Source organism: Myotis lucifugus, unplaced genomic scaffold (genome assembly GCF_000147115.1).
Source record: "Myotis lucifugus unplaced genomic scaffold, Myoluc2.0 scaffold_10, whole genome shotgun sequence".
NCBI classification, from domain to species: domain Eukaryota; kingdom Metazoa; phylum Chordata; class Mammalia; order Chiroptera; family Vespertilionidae; genus Myotis; species Myotis lucifugus.
In genome coordinates, this window is record NW_005871058.1 from 3,070,271 (window position 1) to 3,092,488 (window position 22,218).

At 38.6% G+C, this 22,218-nt stretch overlaps 1 protein-coding gene across 10 annotated transcripts in view; it reads left to right on the top strand.

Annotated features, from left to right (window-relative positions):
* The first annotated feature begins 419 nt into the window (after positions 1 to 419).
* Positions 420 to 22,218, top strand: part of UHRF1BP1L (UHRF1 binding protein 1 like) — a 75,544-nt gene continuing 53,745 nt past the window's right edge. For 2 of the 10 annotated variants that reach the window (XM_023749878.1, XM_023749879.1), the window contains exon 1: positions 6,611 to 6,740. In XM_023749878.1, the coding sequence (XP_023605646.1) occupies positions 6,637 to 6,740 (104 nt within the window). In that variant the 5' untranslated portion in view covers positions 6,611 to 6,636. Of the gene's footprint in view, positions 705 to 6,581; positions 6,741 to 11,385; positions 11,534 to 22,218 lie in introns of those variants that run through there. The other 8 variants (XM_014451542.2, XM_006084100.3, XM_023749886.1 and 5 more) reach the window with 8 other exon arrangements.

Here is a 22,218-nt window from a genome sequence, read left to right on the forward strand (position 1 = left end):
TCTTTCCCCCTCACTTCCTCTCTGAAATCAATGGGAATATATTAATATATATTATATATATAATATATATATATATATAAAGCTGAGTAGGTAAACAGAGCAAAATAAGCTGAGAAGTTTGTGGAACAAATTCTTAGGAAATGAAAAAGAGAAGTCGGACGAGGCAGGAGACTCAGTGATGGAGTCAAGAACAAGAACAGAGGAGGCGAAGGTTTTGGATTGGGAGTCAAAGCACCCAATAGCAGCAGGGCGCTGGGTTAAGGATAGGGGTGGCAGGGCAGCACACCTTCCGCGCCTGTCTGGAACCTGAGTTGCCCCGCCCCTCCCCGCTTTGGCCCCGCCCCATCGCACCAGACCCCGCCCCCATCCGCTCGCCCCGCCCCGAGCCCGGCTCGCCCCCGCCCTCCCCCGGTCTCTTAGGTGATGCTGCAGCAAGATGGCGCCGGCGGTGGCTGCGGTGCTTTGAGCGAGATGCTCTCGGTCCTCGGCGGCAGCGGCGGCGGCGGCGGCCTCGGCCAGGGCCTTGGGTCTCTCCCGGGCGCGAGCACTCAGGCGCCTCTCCTTCTGCCGGGTTAACCCGGACAAAGAGGAGCGACGGCCCCGAAGAGAGGGGGCAGCGAGGAACCGAGAGGAGAGCGCGGCGCCTCCCGCCTCGGCACCATGGCTGGGCTCATCAAGAAACAGATTCTGAAGCACCTCTCCAGGTCAGTGGGAGCCGCGGGCGCGGGGGCCGGTGCGCCCCCCCCTGCCGGGGCAGCCTGCGCCCTCGGGGACGCCGGGGACTGGCCGCCGTGCGGAGGCGACCCCGGGACGCCCCGCTCCCGTCGGGCCCCGCATCTCTCGCCGGCCGCGGCGCCCGGGGTGGCTTCCCGAGTGAGACCCCAGACGGGGGAGAGCCGGCCGACTCGTGGCGGAGGGCGGCCGGCGGAGGCGGCGGTGGGGTGGTCCCGGCACAGCGTCCGGGGGCGTCCGGGGACACCTCTTGGCGGTCCCGGCGGAGAGGGGAGATGCCCGCGTCACCCAGGTGCGGGGGCCGCGGTGGCCTGAACCCGGGCTCGGGCTCGGGCTCGCGTCCCCTCGGAGCAGAGCGGGTCCGTTAACCCCGGGCGCCCGGCGCAGCCCGGACTCTCAGGGCCGAGGCTCGTCTTCTCCGGGAAACGTTAACCTTGTTATTGTTCCGCTCCGATGCCGTAGCGGGTGTGCCTGTTTGCACAGTTCGGATTTGCTGTAGGGAAACAGCCAGAGTTCGCAGCTTTGACGACAAGCTCTTTCTGGAGGCGTTTAGCCCCACGTCGTTCTTGCAAAAGAGTTTTTTTTTTGCTTTTTGAAAACCCGAGACCCATAAATGTCACGGAGTGTCAGCCAGCATCTGTGGCCATAAACCCAAGACTTGTCGTTCTTTCCATTTCATAAGCGGGTTTAGTCGGAAACATGACTCAGTCACGCTGGCAGTTTGTTTGTTGCTCCTGGCTTCTCCATACTTGTCTCCAGACGGAGGCTGAACGTGGGATCTGGTGTCCAAGTTGTTAACCGCGAACCCGAAGCGCTTGGTTAGGATCCTTTTCTCCGTTATTTGTCTGCAACTTAGTGATTACTTGGAGCTCATTGTAGGGAAAGGCGTGGGTACGACGGCTTGATTCTACAAATCCTGGTATACCACAGGTTATATGTAGGGGCACAACGATATTTCTGTGATTCAGCAAATCTTTTCCTTGTCACATTAAATAAGATACGTTTTTTTTTTAAAGTAACAAATTATAGTAGCGTTTATGAATATACATTTCTCAATATTACCACTAATTAAAAAGTTTCTTTTTAAAATTGTACGTATGGCCCATATGAACAACTTATTTTGGAAGAAGGTTTTAACTTTATTTTTCATTAGTTAGGTAATGTCTGACTTATCAGATGTCCTTCAGTCTCTCTTATACTTCCATCCACAAGAATATTCAGAGCTACAGAAAAATGATTTCAGTTCTCTTTTCTCACCCTCCCAAGGGTGTTAGTACGCAGTTCCATTCTAGATGCAAGGGAGGAAAGTTCACTCAATCAGGGAGTGCCTTAAGAGTTTCATTCTCTTGCAGAACAGTTGAGAAGGGCTCTTAAAAAATTAATAGCCAAGGTAATGGCTTACTTCACAAAATAGACAACACCCACATATTCGTTATTTGTATGATCTCTAATATCTGTGTTGTAAATAATAGTGAGGATTTTTTTTTCTCAGAGATGAGTTTTTGAAACACGTGAGTTTTTATTTCATATTTCAAAACAACTTAGGTGACTGAAGAATAGCAAATTTATATTCTTGGATAATCTTACTGGTACTGCTGTCATCATTATGATGTTATTTATAAATCTAAAGGATGACGATAGATAAAATAAGATGATAAATAATAGTTATTTAAGTAGTGATGAACTTCGAAATTACCTGGGTCAAGCTTAATTTTACAAATTATCTGGCAATGAAGATGTCACTATATTGATGTGATTATCTGGCATACAGTTCAATACAGTTTAACAGCAAATGCTTAAAACACATTACCTTCCAATAATAGACATTTCATACGGCCCGTGCATGCAACCATGGCACCTTCTCCAAGGAGGCCTTAGACTGACCACGCTTTTCTATAGCATTCATCCTTATCTGTCACGCTGTATCTTTGCTGTTTGTCTGTCTTCTGCACTTGAATGCAAACTCCATGATGGCAGGGATTTTTGTTTTGAGTCTAGCTAGCGTAATGTACACTCAACAACTATTTTTTAAAAATCCTCACCAAGGATATGCTTTTTATTGATTTAAGAGAGAGGAAGGGAAGGAGGGAGGGAGGGAGAGATAGATAGAGAGAGAGAGAGAGAGAGAGAGAAACATAAATATCAATCGGTTGCCTCCTGTAGGTACTCCAACTGGGGGAACCCAGGTATGTGCCCTGACCCAGAAACAAAGCCACCATCCTTCCATGCATCCCACGATGCTCCAGCCAATTGAGCCACACTGGCCAGGGCAACAACTATTTTTTGAATGAATGGATGAATGGCACCAATCAACCAATCAACTGACTCTCCCTCACATTGCCTTTTTTTTTTTTAACTGAGGCAAAACTCTATGCCACCAATGTTATGGTACTTTACCTTGGTTTTTAGGAAGCACCAGGTCATTAAATCATTGAATAAATGTGATGTTTATGTTGTCCTAGAAAGGAAGGACTAGGAAAGTGACTTTATATATAGGGTGTCTTCCAATAAGGAAGAAGGCGATCTGGGAACCAACAGGAGAAAGATGATGCTTACTCTGAGCCTTGAGATTGAAGTATGGTGAAATTATAAGCTCAAAACCAGTCTTACCTTAATAGAGGCACCCGAGAAACTGGCTTTGAGTAAATGCTGAACTATTTGAGATGTTTAAATCTATACACTTGTTCCTTGCCTAATTGTTTATTTCTGTCCTAAGCATGTTTGTATACTTGGAACTGATCTGAAACTGACAGATACTGGGCGGGGAGAGAAGGTGGGAGAGAGAGAGAGAATGCCATTTGTATGTGGTGAGGTGGGGGTTGGAGTCCTTAAGTATTAAAAGAAGTGAAACAGGAAGTCTTTGAAGGAGAAATTACTCCGATCTTTCAGACTGTAATTGGCACAAAATATGCTTTGGAAGCTTTCCTAGGGGTGTCCTTTTTCACAAGGGAATGGAAAGTTCTAAAGAAAGTTATAACAAGTATCAGAAAGGAAATAAGAGCAGGAGCTACCTTTCAGCTCAAGGCCTCATTATCTTTTACTGTGTATGTAAGTGAGTGCTTGAGCAAAGGCGAGAGGTAGGGGGAGAGAAGCTGGAAGATGGGGTAGATTTAAGCCAAGACCTAAAGAGGGTAGGGAAGATTCAGATACAAATGCTTCCCTTTCCCCTCTGGCTCCAGGCACACTGTAATGGGCACAAGGTTTACTGGTGAGTGGGAGTTGGCAGGACAGACATACACTGCACCTGAGTGGAGCCTTTGTGTAGTTCTCAACCAGAGGTGATTTTGCCCCTCTGGGGAAATTTGGCAATGTCTGGAGACATTTCTAAATGTCACAACTGGGGCATTGGGAAGGGGGGTTGGCTAAGGGTACTAACGTCTATGGGTTAAAGGCCAGGTATGCTATTAAACATCCTACAATGCACAGCATATCTCCTCACAATAAAGTATTTGGTCCAAATGTTAATAGTTTTGAGGTTGAGAAACTGGTTTAAATTGTACACATGTATGTCAGGTGATTCAACTAGAGTTACTGTGCTAGTGAAAGTTATTTTGTCTGTAAACAACAAAACCTTGCTCTGTTTAACTTAGGTAAAAAGTTAAATGTAACCAAAAGCTGTTGAGGTAGGTCACGGAATAAGGGGAAGGTCAAGAACTAGCCAGCTCCTCGAACCTCATGAAAGAGATCTTGGACTTCAGCACTGTTGACATTTTGGACAAGATAATTATTGTGAAGGGCTGCTCTGAACATTGTAGAATGTTGAGCAATATATCTAATATCCACCCACTAGATGCCCATAGCCACCCCCACAGTCTTGACAATGAAAAATGTCTCCACACATTGCTAAATGTCCCCTGGGGGCAAAAAGGCTCTTGGTTGAGAACCACTGCTTTGGGGTGCTATCCCATCTCTCACAACTCCCAATCTGTGATCTTTCCTGTCAAGTTTCAGATTCCTGGGAGAGAGAATCTGTATGGCTCAGCTCTATTTATCCATTGGTCAGTTAGCAATGGCAAAGAATTATAGGTACAGTAAAGATATGGTCATGGGAAGAACTAGTATTTTGAGTCAGGCTTGTTGTCTTTAATAGGCACTAAACTAAATTACATGACAAAGGGCCTCAAATTTAACTTCATCCCAGGAGGTGACTTAATAAGGAATTCCAGACAAAAGAAGGACATGATCATTAAAAAGCCTGGTTATCAGTTTGGTTTCTGAAGTCCAGGGTTCAGGAGCAGTTGTCTGGGGTGGAAATAAAGAATCTGCAGACGGTCTCTGGTTAATTTAAATAGAATAGAAATGTATTGGAAGGATGTCAGTATCTCACAGAATTTATGGGAAAGTTAGAGAACCAGATTTGGAAAGGGACTGGATCCAGGCTAGCTCCAAGCATCTAGGTAGGAGAAACTACCTGACATCTCTACAAGACATGTTTCCTGAACTAAGGGAAAGGAACAAGTAGAAAGGGAGGGTGGCCTGACAAGATTGCCGAGTATTTGGAATATATGTTAAAGAGTGAGTATTTGGCAGAATATTGTGACGGATTGGCAAAGTAATAGAGTTTAGATTGCCTCACAGTGTATTGATGGGCTGGTTTAGGTTGCATAAGAAAGGAAGGAAGGAGGAGGGCAGCAGCTGATAGCCTGTTGAGAAAAGGAAAGAACCGTCCAAGGGTTGGAGATTTTATCTAGGTGGAAGAGCAGTTGAGAAAAACAAATAAAAGAACTGGAAGATTTGGAGGTTTTGTCTGAAAGGGTTATGTTAAAGTTCAAGATTTTAGAGGTGGAATGGGCCTAATTTAGTACATGGTTTCAGATAAGGCTGTGGAAATTAATTGCTGAAGAAGTTAAGGTGCATGTAATTGGAGATGAATACTGTTAAATCTATAATCGTTCCTCTGGACATTCTTAAAAGGAAATACAACATAGATTATTTAGACTGCCAAATTATTTTCTTTAATAATTTTATATAATTATTGATAGGCTAATTATTTACATCTTCCACTTTTATGGCAAAGCTCAATAATTTTTGAAAGTTTATGTATACTAGGTCTTGAGTACTTGGTATTAGAGAGACAAAGATGGGTAAGATATGGTCTCAGTTCTTGGAAAACTTCAGTAATTCTCATTCTGGCATAATAAGCATAACTAAATGTAACCTATTTATAGACTATACTGCCATTGAAATTAATGAGATTTGTTTTACTTGGATTAGGCAACTGGGAAAACTTGAGTTAATGTTCCCTTTTAGGATTAATAAATGTACCTTTATAAATTTAGGGATTATTTTTAAAAGTTTTTGTGAGAGAGAGGAAGGTAGGGGGAGAGAGAAACACCAATGTGAGAGCCAGACATCTACTGGCTTCCTCCCGGCTACCAGGGAATCAACCCTGAGGCATGTGCCCTGACTGGGAATTGAACCAGCAACCTTTCAGTGCATAGGACGATGCCCAACCAATTGAACCACACTGGCCAGGGCTAAATTTGGGGATTTTTTTTTCTTTCTATATTTTTATTGATTTCAGAGAGGAAGAGAGAGGGAAATATAGAAACTTCAATGATGAGAATCACCGATCAACCGCCTCCTGCACGCCTCCTACTGGGAATCGAGCGAGTATCCCAGGCATGTGCCCTTGATCGGAATCGAACCCAGGACCCTTCAGTCTGCAGGTGGATGCTCTATCCCCTGAGCCAAACCAGCTAGGGCTAAATTTGGGGATTTTTAAGGTAACTTTTAGTTACTTAAATTGACAGTATTCTTTTTGTTTTTTAAAAAAATGTTCTTTTATTGATGAGAGAGAGAGATAACAAGATAAAGAAACATCAATAGGTTGCCTCCTGTACTTGCCCCTACCAGGGATTGAGCCCAAAACTTGGGTATGTGCCCTGATTGGCACTCAAACCTATGACCCTTCAGGTGCACAGGTCAAGGACACTCCAACCAACTGATCCACACTGGCCAGGGCAATGGAGTTTACATTTTAATCAGAGGATGCCGATAATAAATAAGTAAGTGAAGTACATTTTATCAGTTTGTGGTATGTGCTGGGGTTCGGGGTGGGGCAGGAAAGGGGATAAGAAGTGCGTGGAGGTAGGGATGGGGTTTGCAGTTTTAAATCTGTTGATTCTAGAGAAGAGATCTGAAAGAGGTGGAAGCAAATGCAAAGATCCAGAAGTGGAAGCTTGCTTGTTATTTTGATATCTATCTCGGCCAGGAATACAGGTGACAGGTGACGTGGAGTGAGGAGAGGAAGATGAAATCAAAGTCCAGGTCTTGTGGGGCCTTGTAATGAGTTGGCTTTTAACTGAGTGAGATTGGAATCCACTGGAAAGCTTGGAACCAAGGATCGCTCTGCACTCAAGTGGAAAAAAAGTAATGGAGGGCAAGGGCAGATGGGAGCTCAGTTAGTGTTAGCTCTCCAGATGAGAAAGACACTGGCTTGGACCTGGTGGATGCAGTGAAGTTGTTGAGATATCAGGTTTTAGATGTATTTTGAAGGTAGAACTACAGGATTTTGTTGACATAAAATGTGATTGAGAAAGAAAGAGAGCAGTCATGGATGACTCAGGAGTTTTTGACATAAGCAGCTGACAAGGTGGAGTTGCTGTTCACTAAGTTGGAGGACACAGGCTTATGGAAGATCAGGAGTTTGAACACATTAATTTGGATACCTTTCAGTTATCTATGAAGATCCCTTTTATTTGTGAACTAATTTACACTACGTGTTTTAGTATGGCACCAATGTTTTTTGTGTGGTTATCCTTTGGTTTATGCAATACAGAATTTTAAGGGTGGATTATTTATTTATTTATTTAGGCTATTAACTGCATTATATAGAAGTATCTGAAAGCGAGCAGGTGCCTGTTTATTTCACATTAATTTTCACATAAAAACAGATTGATTCTTGCAAAAGTTACTTTCAGGAGATTAATTTGAAAACTTTAGGTGAAGAGGGGATTGATGCTTGGTCCACTGAATGTTGTAATATCACCATTCTAGAATCAGAAGGGATTTGTTGCAGTCTGTGAGAAGGTAATTATTAAAACACTAGAGGCCTGGTGCATGAAATTCGTGCACAGGTGGGGTCCCTAGGCCTGGCCGGCAATTAGGGCTGGCCGGAGCCTTCCTCCCTTGACCCTCCTCCGGCTGGCCCCACCTTCCTGCCAGTTGCCAGCTGCCGGCCAGGGCCTGCTGGAGGGGGGAAGGGACCACAGGAGGTTGGCTGAAATGGGGAGGGACCAGGGGAGGTTGGCCAGCCACAGGAGGTTGGCTGTGGGAGCGCACTGACCACCAGGAGGCAGCTCCTATGTTGAGCCCCTGCCCCCTGGTGGTCAATGTGCATCATAGCGACCTGTCGTTTCGGTGTTCCAGTCACTTAGGCTTTTATATATATAGATTGAAATGTGTCATCTGCCTAAGGTTAAAGTTTGACAGGTGTTGAGTGGTTGCGTCACTGATCCAGCACCTTTTTAATTTGATTTTTCTATGCCGCCTGCTCAGGCCGTTGTTCCCACCTAATAGTTTGATTTTCTTTTACTCCATTTTCAGCATTTCTTTTAGTACTCTCATGGTGTTTCACCATACTGCTGCAATATCCCTTAGGAGATTCTTTTATAACTTGGGAATTCTTTGACTCAACAGTTCTTTGAAGTTGTGGAAGCATAATTTCTGCTGGGGCTGACAAGCAGCCCCTAAACGATGGATGAACAGATTACTCAGACACAGTTTGACTGTGCAAGAGAGGGCTAAGGGGCCCCTGGCTTTAGTAGCCAGAACAGCCTCTATTGCCTGCCTTGTTACACCTTTCTTGGAATTTTTATCTTTAGATACAATCAGTAGGGTGAGTAATCTTGGGAGGACACATGTTTATATTGTCCTCTAGGCAAGGGCATCCAGGGATTAAGCATAAGGATTCCAGTAAACACCCGGAGGTCTGCATATGCGCAGGCTTGTTTGGAAGGTCAAGGAATAATTAGGGTCGCCACCTTTGACACTTCCCTAAGTTGGAATTCCGATAAACAGGGCAGGCGGCCTTCCACACACTTCCATTTTATCAGAATGTCCTCCTTACAACTTTCCAACCAAGTCTCTTATGCTCCCCAACAAATTTCTCCACCATTTCTTTTTACTTGCATAATTTTTTTGCAATATTACTTTTTACAATATTGCACTTTATCTTAATACTACAGTTTCCAGTGTAAACATTTTCTGAATAAGTTGACCTCTTATCAGTTATACATACATGTTTTAAATTCTGCATGTTATAATATTTAGGATGAGTAATTTACTATTTCTATTTAATATTGGTATTTAGTCAGTTGATATTAATGGTTGGAGCTCAGATTGAATGTAAGTTACAAATAGAAGATTTAATGACTATTTCTATGAGTGAAATATGAACAGTTATATCAAGACCAAGTTATTAAAACAAAATTGAGAGCTGAAGCAAATATGATTCAGGATATAGTAATTTATTGTTTGATTTTTTCAGGAATTATTTTTACTACTGGTCTGTCTGATAATTCACTGACTTATTTTGAGACTTCTCCCAGACAAAATGAATGTAGTGTATTAATTTTTAATTCCATATTAGTTTGTCTTTTAAGGCTTAATTTCATGTATATATACTTTTTCTACCCCAAAATACTATTAATAGAAGCATTATCTGGCTTCTTTTGTCCCTACTCTATTAGCATCAAGTGTTGTTTTTGTCTGCTGTTGTGTATTTGTAAACCTTTTGTAATTTTATTGTTAGGAATTAATATTTAGGAATAAATGTAGTAAGTACCAGAAAATTTAGAGATATTAAAATTTGGTAACAGTATGTTTTTAGATATTAAATTGGGTTTCTGCTCCAAATTTTTCTTCTGCTCTGATGCTTTATATATAAATGAAATACACTATAAAAAGGGGCATTCAGCCGAAACCGGTTTGGCTCAGTGGATAGAGGGTCGGCTTGCGGACTGAAAGGTCCCAGGTTCGATTCCGGTCAAGGGCATGTACCTGGGTTGCGGGCACATCCCCAGTAGGAGATGTGCAGGAGGCAGCTGATCGATGTTCCTCTCTCATCAATGTTTCTAGCTCTCTGTCTCTCTCCCTTCCTCTCTGTAGAAAATCAATAAAATATATTTAAAAAAAAAAATAAGGGGCATTCATAATATGTAAGATTTATCTTTAAGAAATACTATAAATATCCTCATTGATAAGTCATTCATTTATTTTTCCTACCAGTATTTAAAGAAGGTTCTGTAAGATATAAATAAAACTAAGACTTAGGAATGTCTTCTGGAAACAATATGGTAGATGAGTGAATAAATAGAATTTAAGGTAAAATATTAGTTTTTTGAGAGAGGCACAGTGTACTATCTGCAACTTTTAAAGAATTAGAGACAATGAGATGGAGGTAGTCCAAGTGTCAGAGAAAATTGTAAAGCAGTAATGAAATAAAGCACATAAATGACAGCTTGGTGATATAAAATGGATAATTATTAAATCTATTTTATCTGACTACAGCATGCATACCACGAGAGTATTTAAGGCAAGTATGTAGAGACGTCAAGGATGACTTAGGTCCTCCAAATTTGGCTGCAATTTTATTTTTCATTGTTTCCCAATGCTACATTTCTTTCCCCATCCCCACTTTTCCACCCACCTTTTGTTTTTTCCTACAGCCAAATTGTGTCCCTTCAGGAAGGACATCCTCTCAGGCTTCATTTTATACTTGTACATCTTCATAGGCAACTTTAACTAGGCTAGTCTTCACTGTTCATCTTCATTTTGAAATGTTTTAGGTCTTAAAATATATTGTTTGTTTTATTTGTTAATTCTGCAGATTGTCATCTCTTTAAAGGGCAGAATCATCCTGATAGGCTCTGAATTCTGAGGACAGTGACTATGCTTGTCTTGTTCTCCATTGTATCTTTAACACCTGCCATAGTACTGTGATAAATAGCAGTTATTCAGAAACATATTTAGCTGACTGGAGAAATAACTATAATACATTGGTCTTCATAGGATACATAGAGCATGAATTAGTTACCCTGAATCCATTTTTGGCTGGTTTAAAAAGTTGATTCATATCCAAAAAAATTAGACTCAAAACTTTTTTCCTGATAAATACTGTATTTCTCCTATTTATTTTTGAATATACAGATGTCGTTTATTGCTGGATTTTCCTTTCTTTTTTGTTTTGTTATTTTTCATAGGTAACTTTAGTATTCTCTATGAAATGAAGTGAGGATTATTAGTTTTAACTGGGCCTTTTGACAGTTAACTTGACTATTTGTATTTTTTAGAGTGCTTGTCCTAATTGGTTTCATTTAATGTTGAATTATACAGTTCAGTCTTTGTATAACTTTTGTACAATATAGCCATCTCATTTTTGTTAATTAGAATTTTAATATAAAATTTAAAAAATACATATTAATTTAATAGCATAGTAGTAATTCCACTGGTAAGGAGAATGAAGAAATCATAAATAGTTAGTTTATCTCAGAGTTTTAGCAGTATTTGTCTTTAGTTAATCCAGTGTGAAATACAACTGTATTTTCTCGAAATGAATCACAGCTAAATATTTTTATCATATCATTCCTTTCCTCTTTCTTCCCTTAAACTTGCTCCCTTCTGTGTCCCCTGTGTACCCATTCCCTGCAGCGATCCCTGCTGGCTGTGGTGGAGATTGATGTGCTGTGAATTTCATAATCACCCAAATGAGTACCAGAGGAATCTAAGAAACCTTGGCAACTGGCTACTTGCTTTCACCAGGAATAGGGACCTTTTGTCTGAAATTTCCTGCCCTCAGGTAATAATTCTATTCCCCACGGTTTTGTTTTCTTTCTATAAATGTGAGCACTTATGCCCATCTCAAAGATACTTAGAGAGCAATTTCTAATTCTTATTATTTTAGTCAGATACCAATTGCATTAAAAAAAAACCCCAAAACACAGCAGCGATGTAGCTACAGGCTCGTGCAATTCCTCTCTTAGAATATCTTTTCTAATATATTAGGTTTGGCAATGCACTTATAATCGGCTCTTTCTGATGTTGCCAAAAGAAGAGTTTTATAATTTAGAGTCAGATACTTGGAAATAGCAATTAGCATTCTTTAATGGGTAAGTCTTCATAGTCTGTTTAATTAATGAGGTATGAAGGCTCTTTTGATAAAGAAAATGTTTTGATCAATTCTCTTACTGAAGGATTTAAGAGTTTATTTTGTCTACTTAATGTTCATTATATTCTTTATTAAGGAGATTGAAATAACTCATGAGCAGCAGTGAAAACAGGTTTCATTTTTGAAGAATATAAGGGCTCCCCACCCCATTCTTTTTCTCCTCCACCCTGTTCCTTTTAAAAAATTCATTATCAGAGAAAGCAATTAGGTTATAAAACCAGATTCATGTGGAAATGGCGCTGAATTTCTTTCAATTTAGGGTTCTATGAAAATCCTAGAAACTCAATATCAATGACTACTTCTAATGCTTGGAAAATATATCCACATAAATATTTTGAACCTATTCTAAAAGTCTAGTAAGAAATTGATACTTAAAGAATAGCCATGTGTGGAATTGTGCAACTCATTATATACATACCCTATTAGTAATGGGACAGTTGATAAACTTGTGGCCATATGTTAGCTAGCAATTGTAGAGGTATGATGATAAGTACTGTTTTTCAATATTCTTGTCTGCCTTGATTCCATACTATCGTTTCGGTATCTGGGTCTCATAATTGCCAAGAGAGAGATGCCATGCTTTAACCTTACTTAGGTAGACCATTAGTGAAACCTTTGAGATTCTCTCTAGGATATTGATGGTTAAGAACTTGTTTATAATGGCATTCAAAGATAGTTCTGATTTTGTATATACCTCTAGCAAATCCACTGGGACCTTTGCTCCTGAAGTATAGTCATAACTGTAATCCTCTGCTTTTTCTAGATTGCACCTCCTTTACCTATCTTTTTTGGCCTGGCTTGTACTAAGCCTGTTGAGATGTGGTGTTATGATTTCTTTCTGAGTTTAAACCACAGCTATTCAAGTTACCTACCAAGCTTAAGTACTTGGTAATTTTTTTACCTTCTCATTTTAATCAGTTATGATTCCTTTATACTTAAATAATTCTTGAATTTATGTTCTTTCTCCTGAACCTAGCACATAGCTGACTTCTTGGCATAAAGTAGATATCAGTAATATTTGAATATCTCTGTTGTCACTACTCAGATTTAACTCATAATTTCTTGCATCAGTTATTGCAACTAAGTATTCTCGTTCCCTTCTGGTCTCGTATTTCATTTTTCATCCTTGGCAGTTACCAGAGAGATCTTTCCAAAATGCTAATCTTATTTCCTGATAAAAACTAGGATTTTTGTCCAAAACATATTAAAATAGAATGTCACTGCATAAAATAGACAAAAGTAGAGTCCCTCTAGTTGAGTTAGTAATTGGGTCAGCTGTCATAGCCTTTCCCTTTTTACTTCTTCCACCTGCGTTGAATCATGAGCAATTTTCTGAAGTGGCACTTTGGGAACAATACTAAAGTGTAGGATGAAACACACATTTCTTGACATGGGATAACAAAGAGTCCTTCATGATCTGGCTTCAGTCCATCTTTCAAGGCTTATCATTTCTTTCCAAACTACCTGATGCCTTGTACTTCATCTTTGCTTACTGTATGTGAGCCTTGAATGTGCTGCTGCTTTACTTGAAATGTCCTTACTCTTATTCTTAAAAACTCTTACTCTTAAAACAGCTCAAGTGCTGCCTCATCCTTGAAGCCTTCCTAAAACAGTATTCTTTTTTAAAAATATATATATTTTTATTGATTTCAGAGAGAAAGGAAGAGGGAGAGAGAGATAGGAACATAAATGATGGGAGAATCATTGATCGGCTGCCTCCTGCACACCTCCCACGGGATTAAGTCTACAACTTGGGCATGTGCCCTGCCTAGGAATTGAATCATGACCTCCTGATTTATAGGTCATCACTCAACCACTGAGCCATGCCGGCCGGGCGCAAAGCAGTATTCTTTCTAACATAATTGATCACCTCTTCCCTTGTACCTACTTCTTATCCTATTTCATTTTTATGGTAATATCTGTCACACAGTACCTGGCACATAGTAAGAACTTAATGTACTGCGATGATTTGTTTGTGTGCTTGTCTCTAGTGATAAACTCTGATGTCTTTGAAAGCAGTTAATTACGCCTTATTTATCTAAGTTGCCCAAGAGCCTAATCAACACTCAGTTTTTGCCATGAAGGATGTATGTGTCAGATCTTCCAATGTTTCAAAAATTCAGAAACCCAGATTTCAATATAAGGTTCACCCATTTTTTAAAAAATAAATGTTTTTATTGATTTCAGAGAGAGAGAGAGAGAGAGGGAGAGAGAGAGAAATATCACTACGAGAGAGATATATCGATCAGTTGCCTCCCACATGCACCCTGACCAGGGATCAAACATGCCACCTGGGTATGTGCCCTGATCAGGAATCAAACCAGCAACTTTTCGGTGCATGGGATGACGCTCAACCAAATGAGTCACATTGGCCAGAGCAAAGGTCCACCCATTTTAAATGTTAGCCACAAAATCAGGTTTTTTAAAACACACTATGCAGGCCAGACAAAACATATCTCTGGGTAAAGCATAGCTCACAGCCTACCAATTTTCAACCTCTTCCATTCTTTATATGTTTTTGTGGAAAAACTGGTTAGATAAGATTGATTCTTTACATGCATATTACAAAACTACCCAAGCCAAACAAAGTCTGTAAATTGAGGATGTTAAAAGAAAGGTAATTTATTATGTGTGTACCTTCCTTGATCCTTGTTCCATTATTGACATTGTAGGTTTCATAGTAATAATACTTATGCCTTAAATATTTAATAAGCCTCACAAATTGAGATCGAGGGTGAAAATTGCCATGTACTCCTATAGTGCCTAGTAAATGTTCAGTTGCATTGAAATTTGATCAGTATGATAATGGAAGGGTAATTGATCCTAAAATATTGTTGAATTGAAAATTGGTCAGTATGATAATGGAATTTAACTAAGATACCTTTTAAGTTAAAATTGTACAAATTTGCTTATAATTCTTTACTATAAAATGAGGACTTTAGATTAGAGGAACTATTTAGGTGCTCCAATTATAAAATTATTTGATATTTTTTTGCTAGTATGAACACTACCTATGACTCTACCTATATCAGGATGTACTTAGGATAAATTACCCTTTTCTGAGTATTCCCAGGACCCAATATACAGAATTTATTTGGCTTAATTATATGTAAATAAAGAAACTAATCCAAACTTGTATAACTAGTATATATAGCTACATCTATATATGTCTTATTAAACAGCTTTATTGAAATATAATTGATTTATAAACAATCAACTGCACATATTTAAGATGTACAATTTGATGACATTTTGACATATGCCCTCAAGTTTTTTCATACTTCTTTGTAATCTTCCTTCTCTCCTGCTTTGTCTTTCATTATTATATAATATATTTTATTTTGCTTAGATTAGTTTGCATTTTCCAGAATTTTATATAAATGATCACATAGTATACTTTTTCCCCCCAGCCTCTTCCCTGCAGCATAATTATTTTACAATTAATCTATTTTGGTTTTATGCATTATATATTATTGCTGTTTATATTCCACTGTGGATATACCATAACTTGTTGCTGCTCACCTGTTGACCGTCATTTGGATTATTTCCAGTTTGTAGCTATTAAAATAAAGCTGCTGTGAACAATCGTGTGTAAGTCTTAGTGAGGACGTATGCTTTTCATTTCTCTTGGGTAAATATCTAGTAGAATGGTTGGGTTATGTGTGGGTACATATAAATAACTTTTTAAGAAACTACAAACAGCTTTTCAGAGTGACTCCAGTGTACATTTTATATTCTCACTAGCAAGTATATGAGAATTCCACTTGCTTCATATCTTTAACAACAGTCAGTATCATTCCTTCCTCCCCCTACCCCCTCTTCTGATGATTTGTTCATTGATTTTAGAGAAAGAGGAAGGGAGAGAGACAGAGAAGATACATAGATGTGAGAGAGAAACATTGATTGGTTGCCTCCCATACCATTCATCCCAACCAGGGATTGAACCCACAACCTTTTGGTATATGGGATGAAGCTCCAACCAACTGAGTCACCAGGCTGAGCTGTATGGTCAGTCTTTTTAATTTTACTCATTTTAGTGGATAAGTCAGTGGTTCTCAACCTTCCTAATGCCGTGACCCTTTAATACAGTTCCTCATGTTGTGGTGACCCCCAACCATAAAATTATTTTCGTTGCCACTTCATAACTGTAATTTTGCTACTGTTATGAATCATAACGTAAATATCTGATATGCAGGATGTATTTTCATTGTTAAAAATTGAACATAATTAAAGCATAGTGATTAATCACAAAAACAATATGTAATTATATATTGTGAAATATTTATTTCTAATTACAAATAAATGAAATTTTGTCTTGAAGCATGGTATAGCATGGGTAACAGTCTTAATATAACAACAGTAAACTACATTGCTACATTTTACGACAGTATGTGTAAAAAGCCAACGTCAGTGTGAAGGTTGAGATTGCTTCTTTCTCACCAGTTCAGAAATTCTCAGGGCAGTCTTTGCAAGAGCACAGCGAAGATCATCTTCCACAACAAGTCTACTTCTGTATTTAGACTTGATAACCAACAAGCTGGAAAACCCTGTCTCACAAAGATAAGTTGTTGGAAATGGAAGAAGGCACAACACAGTCTCAGACAGAACAGGATATGACTGCAAACACTTGATCCAGAATTTTGTAACTGGCATTGTAGAGAAAACAGTTCTCGCTGCATCGTTGTTAATAAGTTCAATGAACTCCTCTTGTGCTGTCTCAGGAACATCTTCAACTTTGACTGTGAATGGGCTTCTGGCAAGTGCAAATGGGGTGTCAGGTAGATTTGGAAAGTACGATGAAATTTCATCTGCAAGCATGTGCAAGTGTTCTTTCACAGAAATTATCATCGTAATCCTTTTGTCTGGTTCAATGTCATATTCCTCAAAGAAAGCAGATAAGGTAGGCAACATGTAAATTTTATTTTCATCCAATTTTTTTTTTTTGTCAAAGCTGAAGTTTCATTTGGAATGATTGGATCTTTTCAGACAAATCGAGGCATGTTGCATTTGGTCCTTGCAGTGATAAATTTAACTCATTCAAGATGGCAAAGATGTCAACCAAGTAAGCTATTTACTGCAGTTCACTTTTATTGCCAAAAAGTGCTTCGAACTGTGGTCTTGCTTTCTGATTAAAAAACGTTTTGAGTTCATCACGAAGCTCAAAAACACGTTTTAAAATTTTTCCTCTCGACAACCATCTCGCTTCAGTGTGAAATAGCAGAGCATTGTTTGGCACATCCAACTCGTTACACAGTTGCAAAAACAGTCGACTGTTTAAAGTGCTTGCCTTTACAAAATTGACACAACTTATGACGCTTTTCATTACTTCTTGTAACTCTTGTGGCAGCGTCTTCGTTGCTAATATTTGCCGATAAATCATACAGTGAGTTCCGATGACTTTTGGTGACTCATTCAGTACCAAATGTTGAAATCCAGATCGACATCCTAGCATTGCTGGAGCACCATCTGTGCAAACACCACAAACTTTTTCCCAAGAGATCTTATGCTCTTTCAGAAATGAACCAACTGTGTCAAATGCATCACGTGCAGTAGTTGTCGTTTCAAGAGGTTTGCAAAAAAAAGAAACTCATCTTTAAAGTCGCCATCATTAATATATCTCACGTAAACCAGTAACTGTGAACAGTTTGCAACATATGTAGATTCATCAAGCTGGATACTAAATATTGGAAGTGGAGCAGATTTAATTTCCTGGATTACCTGATCAAGATATCAGCAGACATGTCATCTATTCTTCTGTGGACAGTGTCGTTAGATAAGGAAATTGCACTCAATTTCGTAACAAATTCATCTCCGATCATAACTCGAACAATGTCTTTGGCCGCTGGCAACAGTAAATCCTTAGCAATGGTGTGAGATTTCATAGCTCTGGTGATTCTGAGTGCCACCAAATATGAAGCTTCAACGGCTGCTACGTTTTGTTTGTGGTACTTGCCACCAGTGTCAAGTCTGGCTTTCTTGAGTCCATCAGCTTTGCTTCTAAAATAGTTGGTATCCTTGCCGGCAAAGCTTGGATGCTTGCTATCAAAATGGCGTTTTAGTTTGTTCGGCTTCATAGATTCGGCTGATAGAACTTCACAACAAATAACACATTGCGGTTTCTCAATTCCTGCTGTAATTATTGAGGTAAAACCATACTGTAAAAAATCGTCACTATGTTTTCTTAATGTTCTTCTCTACAAGATCCATTGTCATGGGATGGTTTGCTAATGAAAATAATATATAATAATAGCTTTACTAATACAAAAGATGATACATGGCATAGTTCAGTCAATACAGTTCATTAAAGTTTCCTATGATTTACCATTCTCTGTTGTTTTTTTTACATACCTGTTACTATCACAAAGGGGCAGTATTCACATCAACCACAGCTGAATATAAAAAGACCTATCAGCTTCCAGATTAAGTTCCCATGGTACAGATATTTGATTTTACAGTACATGATTTTACATTTACCCAGTAATTATAATTCATGAAGTGTCATTTTACCTCCAATACTGCTGCTTTCAACACAGTAGCTGCTTTCTACACAGTAGCTGCTCTCTACACATATGTGACTGGTCTGAATAAGTACATTATGGCGACAACCCTGTCACATACACCTGTATTTGTACGGGGTGTATGTGATGGGGTTGGTGCGATGATGTCATCACGCCGGGTACTCGTATGTGGGCGTATCTGCATGTGGGCAGACCCGCCTGGAGACGGATAGAGGAGCAGTGTCTCGGTTCCTAAGACCATCAAAAATATGTTTTCCGATGGTCTTAGACGACCCCTGTGAAAGGGTCGTTCGACTCCCAAAGGGGTTGCGACCCACAGGTTGAGAACCGATGGGATAAGTAGTGGTATCTTAGTGTGGTTTTTAATTTGCAGTTTCCTGTTGATTGGTGATGTTGTACATCTGCCATTAGTATGTCTTCTTTGGTTGAAGGTCTTTTTAAATCTATTGTCTATTTTATTAATGGGTTGTCTTATTTTTGAGTTGTAAGACTTCTTTTTATATTGTAGATTCAAGTGCTTTTTCAAACAAGATTTATAAATATTTTCTCCTAGTCTGTGGTTTGTCCTTTAGTGACAGTGTCTGTTGATGGGCACAGTATTTCATTTTGATAAAGTATATTGTATTGATATTTTTCTTTTATTGTTCGCACATTTTTTTTTGTTATGTTAGAGAAATCTTGGCCAAGCTCGAGATTTTCAAGATTTTCTCCTATGTATTTTTTTTTTCAGAAATTTTAGTTTTTAGAGTTCAGTCTGTGATCCATTTAGAGTTGATTTTTTGTTTTTGGTGTGAGGTGTCACGGTTCCCCTTTATTTTCAACTTAAATTCTTTATTGTTTAAAGTATTACATATGCCTCCTTTTTCCCTCCATTGACCTCTCCCCAACCCCCCACCCCACCCCTTTTTTTTTTTTTAACATATGGCTATATAATTGTTCCAACACAATTTATTGAAATACTACCTTTTTCTCATTGAATTGCTTTTGTGCCTTTGTTGAAAATTAGCTGACGATATGTTTGGGCCTGTTTCGGGACTCTATTTTGTTCCATTAACCATAAGTCTTAAAATTGGTTTTATAAGGCACCCAACTCTGTTCAGAGTTATTTTGATATACTAAGTCTTTTGCATTTTTGTATAAACTTTAGAATCATCTTGTCATTTCTACCCAAAAGCCTTCTTGGTGTTTTGCTTGGAATCTATAAATCATTTTTAGGGAGATTTGACATGTTAATATTAAGTTTTCTGATCTACCTATAGTTTTATTTTTCTATTTATTTATGTCTTGTATAATTTCTCTCAGCAACATTTTGTTGTTTTCAGTATATAGGTGTTGTACACATTTTGTCAGACTTATCCCTAAAAATTTCATCCTTGTTAATGCTAATGTAAATGGTACTTTAACATTTCAGTTGTTTGTTGCTAGGATATGGAAACACAGCTGATACTTTTATTACACTAACTTTTTATTGAGTAAAATTTATATATATATATCTTTCTATGCAGCTAAATTATTTTTTAAGTAATATTTTTATTTTAGAATACTTTTAGATTTACAGAAAAATTTTAAAGATAGTACACAGAGTTTTCATATACCATGCATCCCATCACCCCTATTACTAGCATTATTAATATGGTACATTTGTCACAGTTGTGAACCAATATTTATAAATTATTATTAACTATACCCCATGCTTATTCATTTTGCCATAGTTTTTTGCCCAGTGTCCTTTTTCTGCTCCAAGATTCCATTGTGAATACCATATTATATTTTATCCTCATGTCTTTTTAGACTTCTACTGGCTATGACAGTTTCTCAGACCTTTCTTGCTTTTGATGACCTTGAGAGTTTTGCTTAGTATTAGATGTTTTGTTTAGTGTCTCTCAGTCAAGATTTGTCTATTTTCTTTTCATGATTAGAATGGGATTATGAATTTTTGGCAGGAAGACCACAGAGGTTAAGTGCATTTTTATTATGTCGTATCAGTGGGACATAGTATCAACGTGTCTTAGTGTTGTTGATGTTGACCTTGATCACCTGACTGATGTCGTGTTTGTCAGGTTCTCCACTGTAAAGTTATTCTTTACCCCACTTTCATACTGTATGCTTTGGAAGGAAGTGCTATATGCAGCCCACACCGAAGGAGTGAGGAATTGTGCTCTATATCCCTGAATATCTAAATAAGTAATTTGGAAATTTTCTGCATGGGAGATTTATATGTTCTCTCCCATTTATTTGTTTATTTAATCATGTGTTTATATCTGTTTAGACGCATGTATACTTATTTTACAGTTTGGGTTATAATCCAATAATGTTTCATTTTGTTGCTCAAATTGTTCTAGCCTTGGCTTTTGGGAGATCTTTTATGTGGCTCCTGTGTCTCTTCAGTCTATTTTATTTTTTATACTGGTCTTATACCCTGTAACCTGCTGAACTCATTTATTAGTTCCAATAGCTTAAATATGTATACATATATATTTAATTGATTTCAAGAGGAAGTGAGAGGGAGAGATAGAAACATCAATGATGGGCGAGAATCATTGATCAACTGCCTCCTGCATGCCCCACACTGGGATGGAACCCGCAACCCGGGCATGTGCCTACAGGATCGATCATGAAATCCTGTTTCATAGGTCTGTACTCACTACTGAGCCAAGAAATTGAACCTGCGACCTTCAGTGTGAGAGGCCATGCTCTAACCACTGGGCGACATCTGTCAGGGTTGTATTGTACTTATATATTATTTGTTAAACTGCGGGTCATAGCTTGCCTTGTGAAATTATTGTAGTAGGTTGTGATCACCATTTCAAAAGAATGAAATAGAATAGAAAATGTCAGACTGTATGAAACTATTTTGTGAAATTTTTTTCAATTATCTATGTGTATTAGATTGTAACAGTGTATTTCTTGACCTAGCTCATATTTTTAAATTTAAAAATAATTAATTCACTTTTGAGCCTGAAGATAATGAGGCATAAAGTAGGGCAAGAAAGCAGCTAGCCATAAGAGGAGGATGCCAGATTAAAGGAAATACAACTTGGTTGAAAAAAATGGTGTTGGGTAAGGGAGAAAATGAGACATGTGGGTTTCTTTAGAAAAGCCTTCTTTGTTTCTTAGTTTTGATTGGAGGGATTTTTATGGCTGCATGTTGAAGTCCCTGGACTGTGAAAGGGTGTAATTAGTTGCAGATTAATAACTTGATGTTCCTAGCCAAAGGACTTGGCAGGCTATCAGATTTTGGGGAGTGTCTCCAAGAACATCCTCTCTTGTATGACTTTAACATGTGGTTGTAAGGTACTTTTCTCTTCTTGAAATATTGTTTTGAATAAAATCAAGCAGAAGTTGTCAAACTCTAGATCAGTTGTAACCAAGGAAGTATGTTAAACTGTCTTAGATTTGCAACTTTCCCTGTCTGTAGCCTTGCTTTGGGAAGATGAAATCACTTATAGCGGGCAACCACCCTAAGAAGTGTTTGTTAATTAATGTTAATTTAATTTAATGATATTAAAAAATCAAATTATGAGGTTGAAATCATTTATTTTCTGGATAGTAGTTAAAATTAATTTTCTTTCTTTAAGGCAATAGTTCTTGGCCTTTTTGGTGTCCAAAAACCCTTTTGAAAATATAATAAAATATCCTGAATCCCTTGAATCCCATCCACGAACTTCAGATTAAAGGCCTGGGGTGGGGGCGGGGGCTGGCTAGAAGAAGCTAATAATGGGAGAAAAAAGGGGACATAATGTAATACATTCAACAATAAAAATTAAAAAAAAATTAAAAATAAAACCATAGGCAAAA